The sequence below is a fragment of the Panthera uncia genome, assembly GCF_023721935.1.
Source record: "Panthera uncia isolate 11264 chromosome A3 unlocalized genomic scaffold, Puncia_PCG_1.0 HiC_scaffold_12, whole genome shotgun sequence".
NCBI classification, from domain to species: domain Eukaryota; kingdom Metazoa; phylum Chordata; class Mammalia; order Carnivora; family Felidae; genus Panthera; species Panthera uncia.
In genome coordinates, this window is record NW_026057579.1 from 8838283 (window position 1) to 8856173 (window position 17891).

General features: G+C 37.0%; 1 protein-coding gene across 5 annotated transcripts in view; it reads left to right on the forward strand.

Moving 5' to 3' along the window:
* Positions 1–17891, forward strand: part of MAP4K3 (mitogen-activated protein kinase kinase kinase kinase 3) — a 207365-nt gene that overhangs the window by 104005 nt on the left and 85469 nt on the right. For all 5 annotated transcript variants that reach the window (XR_007462406.1, XR_007462407.1, XR_007462408.1 and 2 more), the window contains exons 3-4: positions 2634–2724; positions 15133–15197. Coding sequence is in view for 1 of the 5 variants with exons in the window: in XM_049652249.1 (XP_049508206.1) it covers positions 2634–2724; positions 15133–15197 (156 nt within the window). In the remaining 4 variants the exon portion in view is untranslated. The remainder of the gene's footprint in view (positions 1–2633; positions 2725–15132; positions 15198–17891) is intronic.

The following is a 17891-nucleotide window of genomic DNA, read 5'->3' on the forward strand; positions in this document are numbered from 1 at the left end:
CCCTTCTCCCTTCTCCCTTCTCCCTTCTCCCTTCTCCCTTCTCCCTTTTCCCTTTTCCCTTTTCCTTGTCTTTTCTTTCTCTGCCATTTTTTGGAAAATATATTCCTTACTTCAGTGTCTAAAAATTTTACATAAAATCCTAGACTCTCAGAATTGGAAAGAATCTGTAGAAATTGTCTGGTATAACCATCCCAGTCTACAGTATCCAATTAAGTGTGCTAGGATTTGGGATGGGGGTGCCTGTTAATTTATTATTTGAAATATAGTTCTCTGGAGCTTTGATGAAAGCGCTTTAAATCTACTGTAAGGCTTCTTTGGATTACTGCTGCATTAAACTCTGTTTTTTTTTTTTTCCTACCCAAATCACCCTTTTTCAGTTACCTTTAAAAATAGAATTGTGCATTTTTTTTACTCCCCCCCCCCCCAAATGTTGAATTTAACTCAGCCATTCTCCTAAGCACATAGAAATGACTTGATAAGAAAAAAGGAAGCATTTTGGGTTAACACCAGTTTCTGGGAAAGAGGGTAGTTGAAGACTTAAAGCCATTCACAGGTTTTTGTAAAATATGAGAGTAGCAAATAAGCAATTAATTATATAAAACATGGTAATAACTGGTTGAAATTAAACCAAAAGCAGCATTCTTGATTTAGTGTCAGCTTGTAGAGGAATTATGTGGTATTACAGATTCATTCAGGCAACAGTTCTATTGATCACATATTAGTTGCTATGGATACAAAGATGACTAAGACATAATCTTGTTCCAGAGGATGTGATATTCTAGTGAGAACGTAGACATGCACTGATGCAGTGTCATAAGGGCTATGATATGTGCAAAGATCACCATAGAAGATGTGATACAGTTGTGAGTAACAGAAACCACAACTCAGGGTAGCTTAAACAATACAAACAGGGAATTTATTGATCACGTGCAGGTATATCTGAAGCTTACAGAGTCAGATGAGGCTAGCTGCGGTGGCTCAGGCAAGCCTTCTTCCTTCCCCTGTTTTCCTGTTTCTCCTCAATGCTTTCTACAGATCAACTTTATTCTAAAGCTATCTCCCTTTGAGGTTGTAGAATGACTACCACCAGAACAACAGCTGTTATCCTCTGACCATCAAACTAGATCAACTTTGATCTCGTGTAAGCCCTTCACTGCTTTGGGGAAATGCGTAATTGAGAGGCAGGTGAAAAAGCAAAATTTAGAACTTTCAAAGTATTTAATATGTGCCTGAAATTTGGTATTAGTTTTATTTGGCTTTATTATTTCTAATTAGATTTTTAATTTATTGTTGCAAATTGGATTTTTCTTAATATGATGAATATCAGGAATTCTTGATGGGGAATAAAGTCAGAAGAGAATCCTAGTTCAGTGATTTTCTTCTGAAAATTTGGAAGCATAAAAGTTTTCTGTTCTCCCTTTGGAGATCTTTGATTTTGTATTTACTTCATTGCAGAAATTAAGAATCTGACATACTGCCTTTTGTCTTTTATTTCTTCCCTTGTAACTGGGACAGTAGAGTGGGTTTTGACATTGGGTTCAAATGGTTCATGGCTAGGCTACTTCAAGTCTCAATTAGGTTTACAGTAGGAAACTGCCAAGGCAAGAAATGTCAGGGCTTGCCATAATGACCTCATACTTACAGTTTGAGCTGTAATTTAGGGAATCTGTTTCTTACTTTGCCACTAATATACATTGAAAATGAGGCTGTTCATAGTATATAAAGCTTTTAAAAACTCAAAGTAGTGCAAAGCTACTTTCATGTAGATGTAAGGACTACCATTTGTTCCTTCTACCTGGTCCCTGGTTCACCACATTTGCATTCACTGCAGTTCTCTTTCTATCACAAGTGTTCATTCAGGAGCCATACCATGCAACACTGCTATAGGATTGCCAGATCTTATTTTGGAGAATTTGGGCAAGAAGGGAGTAGAAGGAGATTATTTGCTAATAGTCTGACCAGGCTAAATACAATTCCATTCTGCATCCGAATATGGCTGGAACAAGGCAGTTGAATATAGGAGAAGCCTGTGTATGTGGGCCATCTGGTAACCCAGTGCTGCTAGAGGGTGGCTCTCTCAGCCAAGAGCCTGTGGAGGTATATTTGACACTCTTGGTGCATAAGGGTTCCTGCCCTAACTTAAAAAGAACTACTTCCTTGTGCTATCATTATAGTAAATGTTATTTGGTAATAAAGGAAAAAAGCTGTGTATGTTTTCTAGTGAATTATATGATGATTATGTCCAGTGTGTAATAGTAATAATAACAAATGTTTATATAGCACTTACTCTGTACCAGGCACCATTCTAAGCATTTTACGCAAATTAGCCCATTTAATTTTTCCAACAGTCTTAGGACAAATTATTACTATTTTTATCCCCATTTTGCAGAGGAAGAAATTGGCACAGGTCAAGTAACTTGCTCAAATTAACACAGCTTAGTAAGGGACAGAGTTAGTATTTGAATCTAGATAGTCTGGGACCTGAGTTCACACTTTTAATCACTGTACTTTTTGTTAACTAAAGACTGAAAGTGTAATTAAATATAACATCAGTAACATTATTATGTTTTGAAACAAACTGACATTTTGAAACTTACCTACTAAATATTCGACATGCTTGTTTTTTATTCTAGGAGAAGATTTTGCAGTTGTACAGCAAGAAATTATTATGATGAAAGACTGTAAACACCCAAATATTGTTGCTTATTTTGGAAGCTATCTCAGGTACATTTTTGTTTCCCATCACCTAATACATTTAACAAAATAAAGTTAGCTCTAATAGCATGCTTTGTAGTTTTCTTCATGCTTTGAAGATAGGATATTTTTGTGTGAATGAAATTTTTATTTCTGACCTGTTTATGTTCATTCTGTAATCAATATCATAGTCTGATTTGTCTCTTGTACTCTTGGGAATTCTGGATGTGGTTTCAGTGAAGAAACTTGCAAGTAAAAATGAACTTTTATGGTTAATCTTTGCGTGGTAGACCAGAGATCTAAATATGCCATTCTGTTGCCCCTTACTCACAGACTTGGGTATATTTAGAAAGTCAGGAGCATCTCTAACTGCTAGGTTTTTATTAGAAACTTTTTCTTTCTTTTATGCTTCTAGCTCAGGGTATTGCATCATCCCTTCCCTTCATTTTGTCCAAAGGACTAGGAACTATAATTATTTCACTAACTTCTTATTTTCCCAGGTTGTAAAGTAAACTTACACTGTGAATTGCAGTCTCTTGCTTTGGTCTGGCAGGACCACGCTGGGTTCCCCAGGTCATAGTCCATAGGGGTTGACCTCAAGGTCAAATCCTGTTTTTCCATTTACTTCTCTGTGCAGTTGTGAGCTGAACTCTGTGACTGACTTGTTTTTAAGGTTCCTTCCAAAAGGAGGATTGACGAATGTTCTCTTCCTTATGTATTAAAAAACCCTTAATGTTTTATTCTGGTGGATGTACTGTGGGATATATAAGGAAGTAGCTTATCCCAGCTTCCATTGTCATATGACCCAGGTATTAAAAAAAACACTTCTCTCCTTATGTAGGCACAGCATATGGAAAAGACAGGGCAGTTCTGCCCCCTCTTTCCAGCTTTCGAAAAGCCAACCAAACCAGCTCTTCTTGATTCTAACCACTCTTGAACAGTTTTGATTGCCCCATCTTCATTAAGGTTGAAGAGTAGGTTTAGTGGAGACGTTAGTTTATGTAGGGACAGATACTACGACCAGGTCAATGACTATTATATATTTTGAATGAGTTCTATAACAGCCAATTTAAAACCACTTTAATGGTAAGTGGTTCAAATAATACCTAACACAATTTCTGGTTCAGTTTTTATTTTATGGACAGACCCAACACAGACAATTACTGTATCAGGTCAAAGAAACAATCTCTTAAAACTCAGTTAAGTTTGTGATAAAAATAATTGATTGCTGCTAATACGTTAAAATCATCACTTCAGGACAATTCGTTTTATTACTGTTGTTGCTCCTAACAAAATGACCTACTTATACTCAGTTGGGAGAAGCATCACAAAATACTTTTCCCCCCAAGGGCAAACAGGTCCTTTGGTCTAAGAGTTTTTCTCAAACATGGTCTGAGTCGTCAGGAACTATGGGACCATTCAAAGGCTAACCTATTATTCTGGGATAGCCCCATCCATTTATATGGCACCTTGGTCTTTCTGCCATCAAGACAATAGCATCTTTGGTGGTTAAGAGTTCTGGAGTGAGATCGTTTGGATTGGTTGAGTCCTGACTCCATCATTTATTAACTGTGTGCCTCACAGCAAATTACTTAACTACTCTGAGCCTCCATTTCCTCATCTATAAAATAGGAATAATAATAATAGATACAAGATGTGATAGCTACAAGGATAATGAGTAAACACATGTAGTGTTTCCAACAGTGATTAAAATAAAATAAATGCTCCATAAACATTAACTCCTATTAACTACTACTATTGCTGCTGTTACTATTACTATTTCTTAACTATTTTTAAGTGTTATCATGTTAGTGCCTCATTTGATCTTTTCAGCAACACTGTTACCAGTATTTCTCTATGGTAGATACTATTTCCATTTTACAAATAAGATGCTTGAGAGAGTTCAACATCAAGTAATTAGTTTACAGTCCAATTTCAAGTTATTGACAGTAAGGTTCTACGTTCTTTCTGTAATATTGTGTTCATAGATCACATGACTTTTGACTTAGCCCTTTTGCCTCCTTGCCAAAAGAGCTGACCAAATAAACTTCCACCCCCACTCCCTCAGGTCCCTCCCATTGCCCCCCAAAAATCCTAACACTAAACTGGACATTTGACTGTGTTACTTAGGCAAGAGTCTTCCCACACAGGTTAGGCAGCAAAACATTTGTTCTTGTTACCCCCAAAAGGTGAATTACTTACGAGTTTGTATCCAGTTTTGTTTATAAATCTTGGCTTTGGCTTGCAGCAAAATAGTGCAACTCTTTAGTAACATGTCCATTAACCTTCACTTTTAGACGTACAGGAGAGAGCCAGTTAGATTATGCTTAACAAAAATTGTATTTACTTTAAAATTTTAGGAAATGTGTATTCTGACTATATGTTGAATATCTTTTCTTTTTTAATTTTATTTATTTATTTTGAGAGAGAGTGTGGGGGGTGGGGGTGGTCAGAGAGAGAGAATCCCAAGTAGGGTCCATGCTGTCCGTGCAGAGACCCAGGGCTCTATCTCCGGAACAGTGAGATAATGGCCTGAGCCCAAATCAAGAGTTGGACGCTTAACTGACTGAGCCACCCAGGCTCATGTTTTGTGTATAGCTAGATGAAATTTTTAAAGGGGTTCTTTGAATCCAAATATAAGAATACAAAGAGCAAACTTGCCCCAAAACCAAAGTAAAACAGACAACATTAGAGTCGTTTTTTTCAGTAGAGCTACCTGTGTTAGTGGAGTTGTATGATCTAATATAAGAAATACTGGTTTAAGTAGATGATTTTATTCTGTAGCTGGCATAGCTGATGAAAGTGATAGAAAAGCAAATGTAGTATAACATAGAACAGCAATTAATCTTCTCTTTCTCTGCCTCTTTTTTTCTATAGAGATTTTTCCCTTCTTCCCTAATTAAAGTCCAGACTCAGTCAAATTTGGAGTGTGAAATACTAATGATTAGACTTGCAGGATGTTAGAGCTGGAAGGGACTAAGAGATCTTGTCACTAGTCCCACTCTTTTTACTGATGAGAAAGTGGGGTGCTGGATCAGTGACTTCGTTAGGTCATCCAACTACTCATTGTTGGTGGTGGACTTAAACCAGATACCAGGTATGTACAGGTACCTGGTTGGCTATCTTTTTGGTATTCTATAGTACTCAGCCTAGGAAGGCCAGATTTAGTCTTAAAGGGAACATGGTTTCTTGGATTTCTTCTCATTACTGAATGATTTTACAAAAGGCAAGGAGCTTATTTTTTAAAACTTGATACAAACCCCCTAAAATGCGTACTGTTCTTAGCAACTTTCTTCCTTGTATTTTATTGCCATTATAGCCTATTACAACAAATTTAGACCAAAATAATGAGGAAATTGAGCTAATGTGGTTTTACCATTAGTAAATTTCCCCTTCAGGGAATCAGCCTTATCCTATGAATTTACTGAATAGATGACCAGCATGTAATTAAGTTCAGAAGCCTGTTTTGTAACAGGGTAGCCATCCTCATTTCCTGAAGAAATACAGAAACGGAGCTGCTAAAAAACAGAGTATCTTATGTTATTCTTAATAGGACATTCTCTGTTCCTCTCTTCAATATCATTAAAAGTCTATGTTTATTAAGTACTTAAGTACATATACTGTACAATGAGAACTGGATGGACAAAACTTCTCTCTGAAGTTTAAAAAAGTAAATAGTCCTGATTTGGTGTAGATTTTTATTTGTATATTTGTGTGTGTTCCTAAAACAACAGAGTTAAGTAATCATAGACCTATTCTTTAATCCTAGTAGAGCTTAACTATTGCTTCTTTTAAGTAAATAATGACTCTTTAGGTTCCTTCTAAGCATTCCTAGCCCAGCATATCCTTTCATAATATATTAAAAAAATTGAGATACTTCTCTCCAGTTTAAACTCTTAAAGTTGAGGTTGAAAAACAGCAAATGCTCCTCAAAAAATAAGCCAATAGTTGGGGCGCCTGGGTGGCGCAGTCGGTTAAGCGTCCGACTTCAGCTCAGGTCACGATCTCGCGGTCTGTGAGTTCGAGCCCCGCGTCAGGCTCTGGGCTGATGGCTCGGAGCCTGGAGCCTGTTTCCGATTCTGTGTCTCCCTCTCTCTCTGCCCCTCCCCCGTTCATGCTCTGTCTCTCTCTGTCCCAAAAATAAATAAAAAACGTTGAAAAAAAAATTAAAAAAAAAAAATAAGCCAATAGATTAGATCCATACAGTAAAAAATACTAATTTGGATCAGAGATTTTAAACCTTTGAAATCAAGAATACTAGTTTCAATGAGCATAATTTATCACATAATAATAACATATTTGTAAATCACCACCATTAACAAAGTGTTTTTACATTTCTTTGGATGTATAGAGTGCTGTATTGGGTTCTAGATATGTAAAGACAGATAAAACATAATCCTTGCCTTTAAGGAGTTTATAATCTAATAGAAGAAATACTCATGAGCAAATAATTGCAACATAGTATGCTAGGTACAATAATAATTTCCACATAAGACGCAAAGTGTAAAGATGGTAGAAAATCTGATTTTGTCAGAGTAAGGGAATCAGAGAAAGCTGTGTGAATGATATGATTCCTAAATGTTGGGTGTTAAAGTGTTAGTAGGCATTTACTGTAGCATCTAATGTGTGGAGAAAATTATAACTTCTGGCAAAGGAAATGCATGCGTGAAAATACCATGAACTACTCAGGAGGCAACTAATAGTTTCATACTAAAGCTTAAAGGGTAGGTGTGTAGTTGCAGTAGGTAAGGCCATGGAGATTTGGCAAAGAAAGGCATCTTTTATCCCTTAATTAGGACCTGTAGGTATTGAGCATACTTGTTAAAGGTTTGAACACAGAGTACAGAGTAGTGTATGTGTGGCGGATGGACCTAGTGTGTGGGGGATTGAGACAGTGAGGATGTTCGTTTTATTACAGTGTGAATGTCGTAACCCAGGAAGGAGATGTTTGTCCCTTGAGTTATATCGAAACTGGAAGAAATTTTTTTCTAGAGCTAGAGGTGGGACTGGGGAGGGAACTTAATAACTGGAAATGCTTTTTTGAATGCTCACACTATGGAAATAAAGATTATCGTTAAGTTCATTTTAATTTGTACCTAGCTACCCTCTTTTTTAAAAAAAAGGAAACTTTTAATTTTGGAATGTATTAGATTTACATAAAAGTTGCAAAGATAGTACGAAGAGTTCTGTCAGTATTCCCTATTGCTAACATCTTACATAATCATGGTACATTCTTCAAAACTAAGAAATCAACATTGGTACCATACTATTAGCCAAACTAAGGTACTTGCTATTAATTTCACCAGTTTTCCACTAATGTTCCTATTTTGTTTTTAGTTTTCTAGTTATACTGATACAAACATTTGTTTCCTTCAAGTGCAACCAGATTAGTAGTAACAGCAGTTACTTCACACGCTGGCTAAGGTAGTTAGCAATGTCCTGGCCTCTACTAGATGCCAGTAACACCTTCCCAGTTAGGACAACCCGAAATGTCTTTGATAAGCCAAATATGCCTTTGGGGACAAAATCACCCCCATTGAGAACCACTGCTTTAGGAAGAAAATTTGGTGGAACTCTCTTATGAGATGCCTCCTTATACCAGAATTGCTAGGGTGTTTTCTAGGAACATTAGTTCTGAGGGATGCTAGTACATGATTTGAAAACAAGGGGTCTATGGAAAAAATAATTTGGGGAAGTAGTGAACTAAACAAAATTAAAGAAGTTTTCTTTCTTTTTCCTCTTCCCTCTCTCCTCTGCTTTTTTTAAAATCCCATTCTTCCTCCTACCCTTTTTCCACTTCCTAACTTCCTCCATCCCCATTCTTCCTTTCTTCCGTCTCTTCCTTCTCCTCTCTCCACCTGTTCCTCCTTCCCTTCTCCCAGCTACCCCTGCCTCACTGCATGATTTCTTAGAGCCTTTAACATATCTGTGGCATTGTTAATTTCCAAGAGAAGACTATAGTATGTGACATTCCTAAAACTGGTTTAACTGCACATTGATTTTTTTTTTTATGGGAAGCATACTTCACATAGGATTGCTGTCTGCTCACCCATTCTTTGGAAATTAGTAGGTTGAACTGGGGTTGTTAGGTATAACTATAGAGAAATAGGTCAGCTTGTATCCCCGAATGCAAAACTACCCCTCATTGTTAAAGGGGAAGTAGATAGATGAATTACCTATAACTTTTTGGAATGCAATAAATTTTGTCTGTTTCAAAATGCACCAAAATATTTTAAATTCAGTTCACATTAAATAAAGTTATCCTATATTAAACAACTAGCAGTTTATTAAACTTTTTATTTTTCACATTGAAAGTTATGATTAGGAGTTGAATTATTTTGCTGAATATACTGGAGTAGTTACTGGGAAATGTTTTGTTCAGCAGGATAACCCACAGTTAAGTACAGGGATCAGCCGACTGCAGTATCAGGGCATGGCCAGCTGTCCCATCCCAGGGAGAATGATTTGGTATGCCAGTTTCTAGCAGACATTCTAGAGCTGTGGATTCTTGGTGATCTTGCTCACATTTTCTTTTACTTTTTCAATTATGTTATATTTGGGCAAAATATATAAATCCACAATGTTTAATCAGTTTTAAGTCAGTGATGTGTTACAAAGTGTGGGAAGATTGGGGTGCCTTGGGTGGCTAGTCATTTAAGCACCCATCTTCGGCTCAGGTCATGATCTGGCAGTTTGTGAGTTCAAGCCCTGCTTTGGGCTCTGTGCTGACAGCTCAGAGCCTGGAGCCTGCTTCAGATTCTGCGTCTCTCTCTCTCTCTCTCTTCCTTCCCAGCTCCCGTTCTGTACCTCCCTTCCCTTTCCCTCTCCCCCTCTCTCTCTCAAAAATAAAGATTAAAAAAATTTTTTTTTAAAGTATGTTTTAGAAATTGTAAGATTTTTAGCTCAGTGAAATAATTATTAGAATGTTAATTCCTATATATATGCTCTAGTAAACATTGAACTAGAAGATTAAAATTTCCCTCCCTTTACTTATTTTTCTATTCCTTATAGAAAGAAAACTTTACAGAATAAGAGAAAAGAATTACAAGAAAATTTATAGTGATACCTTGAGTATTTACCTTGGTGGTTAATTGTTTCCATTCAGATATCTAGGGACAAAGATTTTAGTATCTATTGGCCTGCATGAAATGGGCCAAGTGAGTCAGGTTCTTTCCTATTAGGCAGATGGCTTGGTAAATGACCAAAAAAGTAGATGCAGATTTGTCTTCGCAAGAGGGGCATTCATGGAACAGATGGAAGTACTTTTTCTAAAAGATTCTGAATATTCAACCTTTCTGATAATACCAGACTTAACTAAATATATTTTAGACATCTTAAAAAGTAAAGTATATATATAGTATATATAGTTTTTAAATCATTATTTATTTTCCTTTGTAAGTTTGGAAAGTAATTTTACGTAGAATGACTAGAAAATTTGCTTTAAGCAGGATTGGGAAGGGGGATAGACCAGCGTCAAATAGAGGATGGTGTAATACTGAAATATGTAAGAAAGTGGAGAACTAATTTCTTTTGTCCCTTTTCTCTACCGAGGAGAATTGTTTTCCAATTGGAGAGGGTAGGAAAATCATTATGAAGAAGGGATTGAAGCAGGAGTTAGATGAGGAGATAATTGTAGAGCAGCTAGATACTTTAAATGAATCTGAGCTTTGAGACTTATATAAAAATCATATCTAATTACAGTGAAAAGTTATCAGATGGGATTGTTATCCACTATCAGTGAGTGTCTTTTGACAGATAGAAGAGGTACCAAAAGATTAGTGGTCAGCAATGACCAATTTGCAAAGGAAAGGAAAAGGAAATTTCTGGAAAATTGTTAACCTTGTTGTCCATCATCAGCCCCAGCAAACCTCTAGAATAAATTATTAATCAGATAATTAGTGAACATTCATAAGAAAGAAGTGGTGATTACCGTGACTTTAGTAAGAAGTCATCAGTCCCATCTCTCTCTCTTTTTTAAATGTTTATTTTGAGAGAGAGTATGAGCAGGGGAGGGGCAGAGAGGGAGGACAGAGGATCTGAAGCAGGTTCCAAGCTGACAGCACAGAGCCCAATGCGGGGCTCAGACTCACAAACCATGAGATCACGACCTGAGCTGAAGTCTGATGCTTAACCAACTGAGCCACCCAGGTGCCCCTCTTTTTTTTCCCCCCTTAAAAAAGAAAATGCCAATTTTATGTGTTTATAGCGTCACTGAGTTCCAGGAGCAACTTAAGGTGACTTACAAAAATAGACTACAAGATGAATTATAACAAAAGGAATAGAAAATAGCTTACATTTATTGGGCTTATATTCTGGGCCCTTTTCTAAGCAGTTTACATGTTACTTTATTCTGAGCAGACCCAGAACAACCATTCACCCAGTTTTTCTAAGATATGTCAGAACCCCTGCTACTTGTCCTGTAAATGCTTGTGTCAAGTATTTTACATGAAAGATTCATTTAGGACAGATGTGAAAATATTTTAGAGCAGTGGTTCCCAAACATTTTGCTATTAGAACCCCTTTTATTTTACACTCTGAAAACTTACTGAGTACCACAAAGAGCTTTTGTTTATGTGAGATTTAACAAATAAGGACAAAGTCCTATGCATAGTTTTAATGAACCAGATAAACAAATGTGAAGCCGGAGAATCATCTGACTCCTTTTTAACATGAAAAAGATCCAGAGGTTTTAGTTAACTTCAAACTGAAAATCAGAGGTTTTAGAGCAGTTGCTAAGAACCTGAAGATAGCCTTTAGCCCAGTTAATAGAAATATAAGTGTTCAAATAAAGGAGATAATTGTTGATTCTCAAGGGTAATTAGACTTCTCCCTGTGTAGCAATCACCAGCCATAAATGCCTTCATCCTTTTGGATAAGACATCCATCTGCCAGCCCCGGGCATGTGTTCTGAGAATTAGTAAAACCAGACCACTGGGCAGCTAGCTCATACTTTACCATCCACTGTCATGCCTCAGTTTCATTGGTCTGTGGACCACCTGTGAATTTTAGATACTAGAGTGACTTCAGATTTCTTCTTCCGGTCCTCACTATGTCAGCTTTGCCTCTAAAATCATGGTGTTTTTTTCACTGTGTACTGATGTTCATGCTCGGATCCTTGTGTTCCCTGTTACATGCTGCATCATACTCAACCAAGTCCACTCTCCTTTGTAGGTCTGGTTAATTTCTCACCACCACCATGTGTGATCTATGATAACAACTCCACTTTTTTAATGTTTATTTATTTTAGAGACAGAGAGACAGAGCACGGGTGGGGTCAGGGCAGAGAGAGAGGGGGAGACAGAATCTGAAACAGGCTCCAGGCTCTGAGCTGTCAGCACAGAGCCCAACACAGGGCTGAAACCTACGAACCATGAGATTGTGACCTGAGCCGAAGTCAGACACTCAACCAGCTGAGCCACCCAGGCGCCCCGGCAACTCCACTTTTTATGCAACACTTAGAATAGTACTTGATTCTGGATGCTACATTTTAAAAGACACTGACAAAGTAGAGACCATCCAGATGAAGGTAACTGAACTGAGGAGTTTATAAACCAAGCATTGTTTTAGTGTCACCCCACCTATTCTAGCTTCCTTTCCTGCCATTGTCTCTTCAGGTAGTCTGCGTTTGATTCACATTAAATTACCCATAGTCTTTCTTTCAAATTTTCATTCTCTGAGCAGGCCCCTTCCCTGTCTCTCGGTGATGAATTCCTACTTTAACTTCAAGACACAACAAATGATATCTCCTCCCTAAAATTTCCCTTGACTTTCCTAGATATTCTTACCTCTGGGTTCTCACAGAATGTTATTCATGCCTGGATTGTGTACTTAATCAAATTACAGTCTAATCCAGGGATCAGCACACCTTTTCTGCAAAGAACCATATGGTAGATATTTTAGGCTTTGTCTGTTTCTCTGTCACAGCTACTCAATTACGCTGCTTTAGTACAAAAGTAGCCATAAGTGAGTGTCACTGTGTTTCAGTCAAACTTTATGTGGACACTAAAATTTGAACTTTGTATAATTGTCATGTGTCAAGAAAAATTCTTCTTTTGATTTTTGCCCCCAACCATTTAAAAATATAAAAACCGAAGCAGTAAAGAGTATCCAATGGAAAAAAGACAGTCTCTTCAGCAAATGGTACTCAAAGAACTGGACAGCGACATGCCGAAGAATAAAACTAGACCACTTTCTTACCCGTAACACAAAAATTAATTCAAAATGGATGAAAGACCTAAATGTGAGACAAGAAACCATCAAAATCCTACAGGAGAAAACAGGCAGCAACCTCTTTGACTTCGGCCATAGCAACTTCTTACTTGACATGTCTCCAGAGGCAAGGGAAATAAAAGCAAAAATGAACTATTGGGACCTCATCAAGATAAAAAGCTTCTGCACAGCATAGAAAACAGCCAACAAAACTAAAAGGCAACCAACAGAATGGGAGAAGATATTTGCAAATGACATATCCTATAAAGGGTTAGTATCCAAAATCTGTAAAGAACTTAGCAAACTCAACACCCAAAAAACCAAATAATCCAATGAGGAAATGGGCAAAATTCAGGAATTGACACTTTTCCAAAGAGGACATCCAGGCGGCTAACAGATACATGAAAAGATGCTCAACATCACTCATCAGCAGGGAAATACAAATCAAAATCACAATGAGATACCACCTCACAGTTGTCAGAATGGCTAACATTAACAACTCAGGCAACATCAGATGTTCGCGAGAATGAGGAGAAAGGGAAACCCTTTTGCACTGTTGGTGGAAATGCAAACTGGTGCAGCCATTCTGGAAAACAGTGTGGAGGTTCCTCAAAAAATTAAAAGTAGAACTGCCCTACGACCCAGCATTGCACCAATAGATATTTATCCAAAGGCTACAAAAATGCCTATTTGAAGGAGCACATGCACCCCAATGTTTATGGCAGTGCTGTCAACAGTAGCCAAAGTATGGAAAGAGGCCAAATGTCCATTGGCTGATGAATGGATAAAGAAGATGTGTGTGTGTACACACACGCACACACACACACACACGCGCGCACACACACAGGAATATCGCTTGGCCATCGAACAATGAAATCTTGCCATTTGCAACAGCATGGATGGAAGTAGAGTGTATTATGCTAAGCGAAATAAGTCATGGGAAGACAAATACATGATTTCACTCATGTGGAATTTGAGAAACTTAACAGATGAACATCGGGGAAGGGGAGGAAAAATAAGATAAAAACGGAGAGGGAGGCAAACCATAGGAGACTCTTAAATACAGAGAACAAACTGAGGGTTGCTGGAGGAGAGGTGGGTGGGGGATGGGTTAAATGGGTGATGGGCATTAAGGAGGGCATATGTTGGGATGAGTACTGGGTGTCTGTCATATGTAAGAGATGAATCGCTGGTTTCTACTCCTGAAGCTAAGACTGTGCTGTATGTTAACTAACTTGAATTTAAATTAAAACACGCACATATATATACACACATATATTCATATACATACATATAGATGTGTGTGTGTATACACATAAACCATTCTTAGTTCCTGGGCTGTACAAATCAGACAGTAGGCTAGATTCGGCCCACTGGCCAGAGTTGCTGACTCTTGATCTAATCAATTTGTTTATTTTTTTCAGTCACTCTTGTATTCATTCATTTATGAAATACTCATTTGCTGGCTCTTCTAAGCACTGTGAATGCAGTGGGGAGAGAGACAGACATGTTAAAGTAGAATCTTCTGTGTTCAACTGAGCTTGCTGGGTTCAGAGACTTTCTATTCCATCTCTGCCCCCTGAGAATAGTATATTTCCTGGTACATTTTGAGATGAAGTTGTGAATGATTGAACAAGGAATAAGCTATTAAATCTTTGCTAATTATTTCTCTTGTGACTGTGATTATGATATCTTAATTGAGTGTGAGAGGGAAATGCTGTGTAAAGACAGGTAAGTGATAAATTTTAACAGATTGTTTTGGAAAGACCTTTGTTTACTAGATGTGATGGTAAAATTTGCATTTTGTCTGTTTTGTTGATGATAGCACTATTAATGTGATATGCTTTGAGATGTATTGCCATTCTGTGATGAATCTTCTACGTAGTTTTTGGTCTGAACATTTTAATTAACATTTAACTTCTATAATACTGTCTTGGGGTAGGTAAACTGGGAGGGGGAGGGAAAGTTTTTAACTAGAGGGAATTTCGTTTGGATGTGTCTGACATTTTTATATCCTACAAATGGTCTATTTTAAGGGTTAAAACCTTGGATTGAGTTATAACAACACATTACATTAATTCTTTTACTCACAGAGATTAACTAGCTTTTTTTCTTAGCACGTTGAATTTATGTGGTTTTTCAAGGTTATAGCATACAACCTTAAAATACTTGTTACCTCAGATCATTTTCATCATGAAAATGTGATACATGTTTATATTCTCTTTACAGGCGAGATAAACTTTGGATATGCATGGAGTTTTGTGGAGGTGGTTCTTTACAGGATATTTATCATGGTAAGACAAAAGTTATGTTTTATAGAGATTAAGTAGAGTTTCTTAAAATATAGTTATTATATTAAAGCATTAATGTTTTCAGGAGAGAAAACTAATGTTTTATTAGTATTTAGATATATAAAAGAATGTAAGATATATATGGATGAAAGGAGCATTTGCTTTATAAGTTACAAAATTATATGCAGTTGAATTCGTTGCTATTTCTAAAGAAGACATATTATATATAGTTTCAGGGGGCCTGGGTGGTTCAGTTGGTTAAGTATCCGACTCTGGATTTCGGCTCAGGCCATGATCTCATAGTTCGTGGGATCGAGCCCTGCATGGGGCTCTGCACTGACAGTGTGGAGCCTGCTTGGAATGCTCTCTCTCCCTCGCTCAGCCACTCCCCTGCTCATGCTATCTCTCTCTCTCTCTCTCTCTCTCTCTCTCTCTCAAAATAAATAAACAAAATTTCAAACTCAAGCTTGTAAAAAAACATAAAAAAGGCCTTGATGGTTAACGCTAAGCCAAAAGAATATCTAGTTAATACACGCGTGGTATTAATACAAAGATCATTGATTTGCTCTTGTGTATTCAAAAAGCATCAATTAAATTGTTTACTTTTTAAAAATACTAGATTCTGGGGTATTAAAAATTATTAAAACTTTTTGGGGTGCCTTCGTGGCTCGGTTGGTTAAGCGTCCGACTTCAGCTCAGGTCATGATCTCACTGTTGGTGAGTTCGAGCCCCATGTCAGGCTTTGTGCTAACAGCTCAGAGCCTGGAGCCTCCTTTGGATTCTGTGTCTCCCTCTCTCTCTGCACCTCCCGCATTCACATTCTGTCTCTGTCTCTCAGAAATAAATAAACATTAATAAAAATGTTTAAAAATTATTAAAACTTTTTTATTGAGATTTCAGTGGAGTATGTAAGAAAGACTTGTAAAGTAAAATAACAGCGTTTACTGTCTTTTCTTTCTCTCCCTGTCCTGTTCTGTTTCTGTTAATGGGTTATTGTCACAAGCTGCAGAGTTTATTCTTTTACTAGAGATGTGCTTTTTAAAGATTAATGTAAAGTAATGTCTTAATAAGTCAGATGCCAATTTTATGAGAAAATATTTTGGAAAAGGTTTGCATTTTTCTTTATATGGGATTTTGGCTCAGATTTTCCCGTTAGGGCCTCTTAAGTAATTTTGAAGGCTGATTGTAATAAAACAGATGTTAAAAGACTATTTGGGTAGGAATTTTACTGTCTCCATCTCACTTCACTTTACTGTATCTTCTTGGTATAGATTTTACTTTTACCATAAAGATTGACGTAATAGTATTTTAAAGTACTGCTAACTACAGTTGGAATAGGAAAAAGGAAATGATAGATTTTCTGGAATTGTTTTTGAAGGCTTAATGAGGAAAATGGGTTTTCAATTGATGCATAAACTTTGGGTAGAAAGAAGAGGTGCAAGTACATTCTAAGAGGTGAAACAGCAGTACGGTGATGTGAAGGTGTGACAGGTAACATCACTCTTATTGGTGTGGGGGGTGTATTTGGGGGATGGGGTCAGATACGGAAAGACTTGAAAGCCAGATGGAAGAACATGAGAACATTTCTGCTTTATGAAAAGTTCTTTCTTTTCTGAGTATATTTTGTATTGAGTACAACTGTTCTTTATATGTGAGAAACTTTATTATTAATGACATTTTGATTTCAAAGATTCAGTGAAAAGTGAGATGTATGTGGCATTATTTTGCATTGTAGAACACACAGTATTTCTGGAAGCTTGTGATTTCTTCCGAAGTCACAAAGCTATTTCCCTTTTTGTTGTCTTAATTTGGACTAATTTGTCTATTTTTTCTCATACTTACTCATTTAATTTCCTTCATCCTAAATTCTGTACTAGGTCTTCTAGTGGTTGAACTCTCAGTGTTTGACCCTCACCCTTCACTTGTCGTGTAAGAGGCATAGACAGATATTTGCTGTCAGCATTGTCTTCTAGCTTTTATAGTTTTTCTATAGTATCTTCTTCTGTCACTATACATTGATCCTTTTCAGGCAACCTTTTTCTAATTGGTTTTAAGGTTTTTTTTCTCTTAATTTATGGTGTTTTTAGTATCTAAATATGGATTTACATTTCCTTTTTTTGCATAGGTCTTAAAGTGCTCACCTCAGAGGATTTCACTTATTCATCAAGCCTGGACAATTATCAGTAATTCTCTCTTCAAAAATCTTTTCTACCTCAGTCTCTCTGATCTCTCCTTTAAAATTTCAATTAGATATACATTAAATCTTCTGTGTGTCTCTTAAACTCAGCCTTGTATTTTGCACTGTTTAATCCTTCAGTAGAGCACTGAGGATACTTATAACCCTCCTGTAGTATATGGATTTTACAGCTGTGATTAGTATATGCATAAGGTTTTAATTTTTGGTGACTGTATTTTTCATTTCTAGAAATTACTTCGTTCTATTTCAAGTCTCCTTCATTTACAAAAATTTTTTAACGTTTTATTTATTTTTGAGAGACAGAATATGAGCAAGGGAGGGGCAGAGAGGAAGGGAGACACGGAATCTAAAGCAGGCTCCAGGCTCTGAGCTGTCAGCACAGAGCCCGACACCGGGCTCGAACTTGGGAACCGTGAGATCATGACCTGAGCTGAAGTTAGACGCTCAACCTACTGAGCCAGCCAGGCACCCCTCCCTTCATTTTATATTTGTGTCTTATT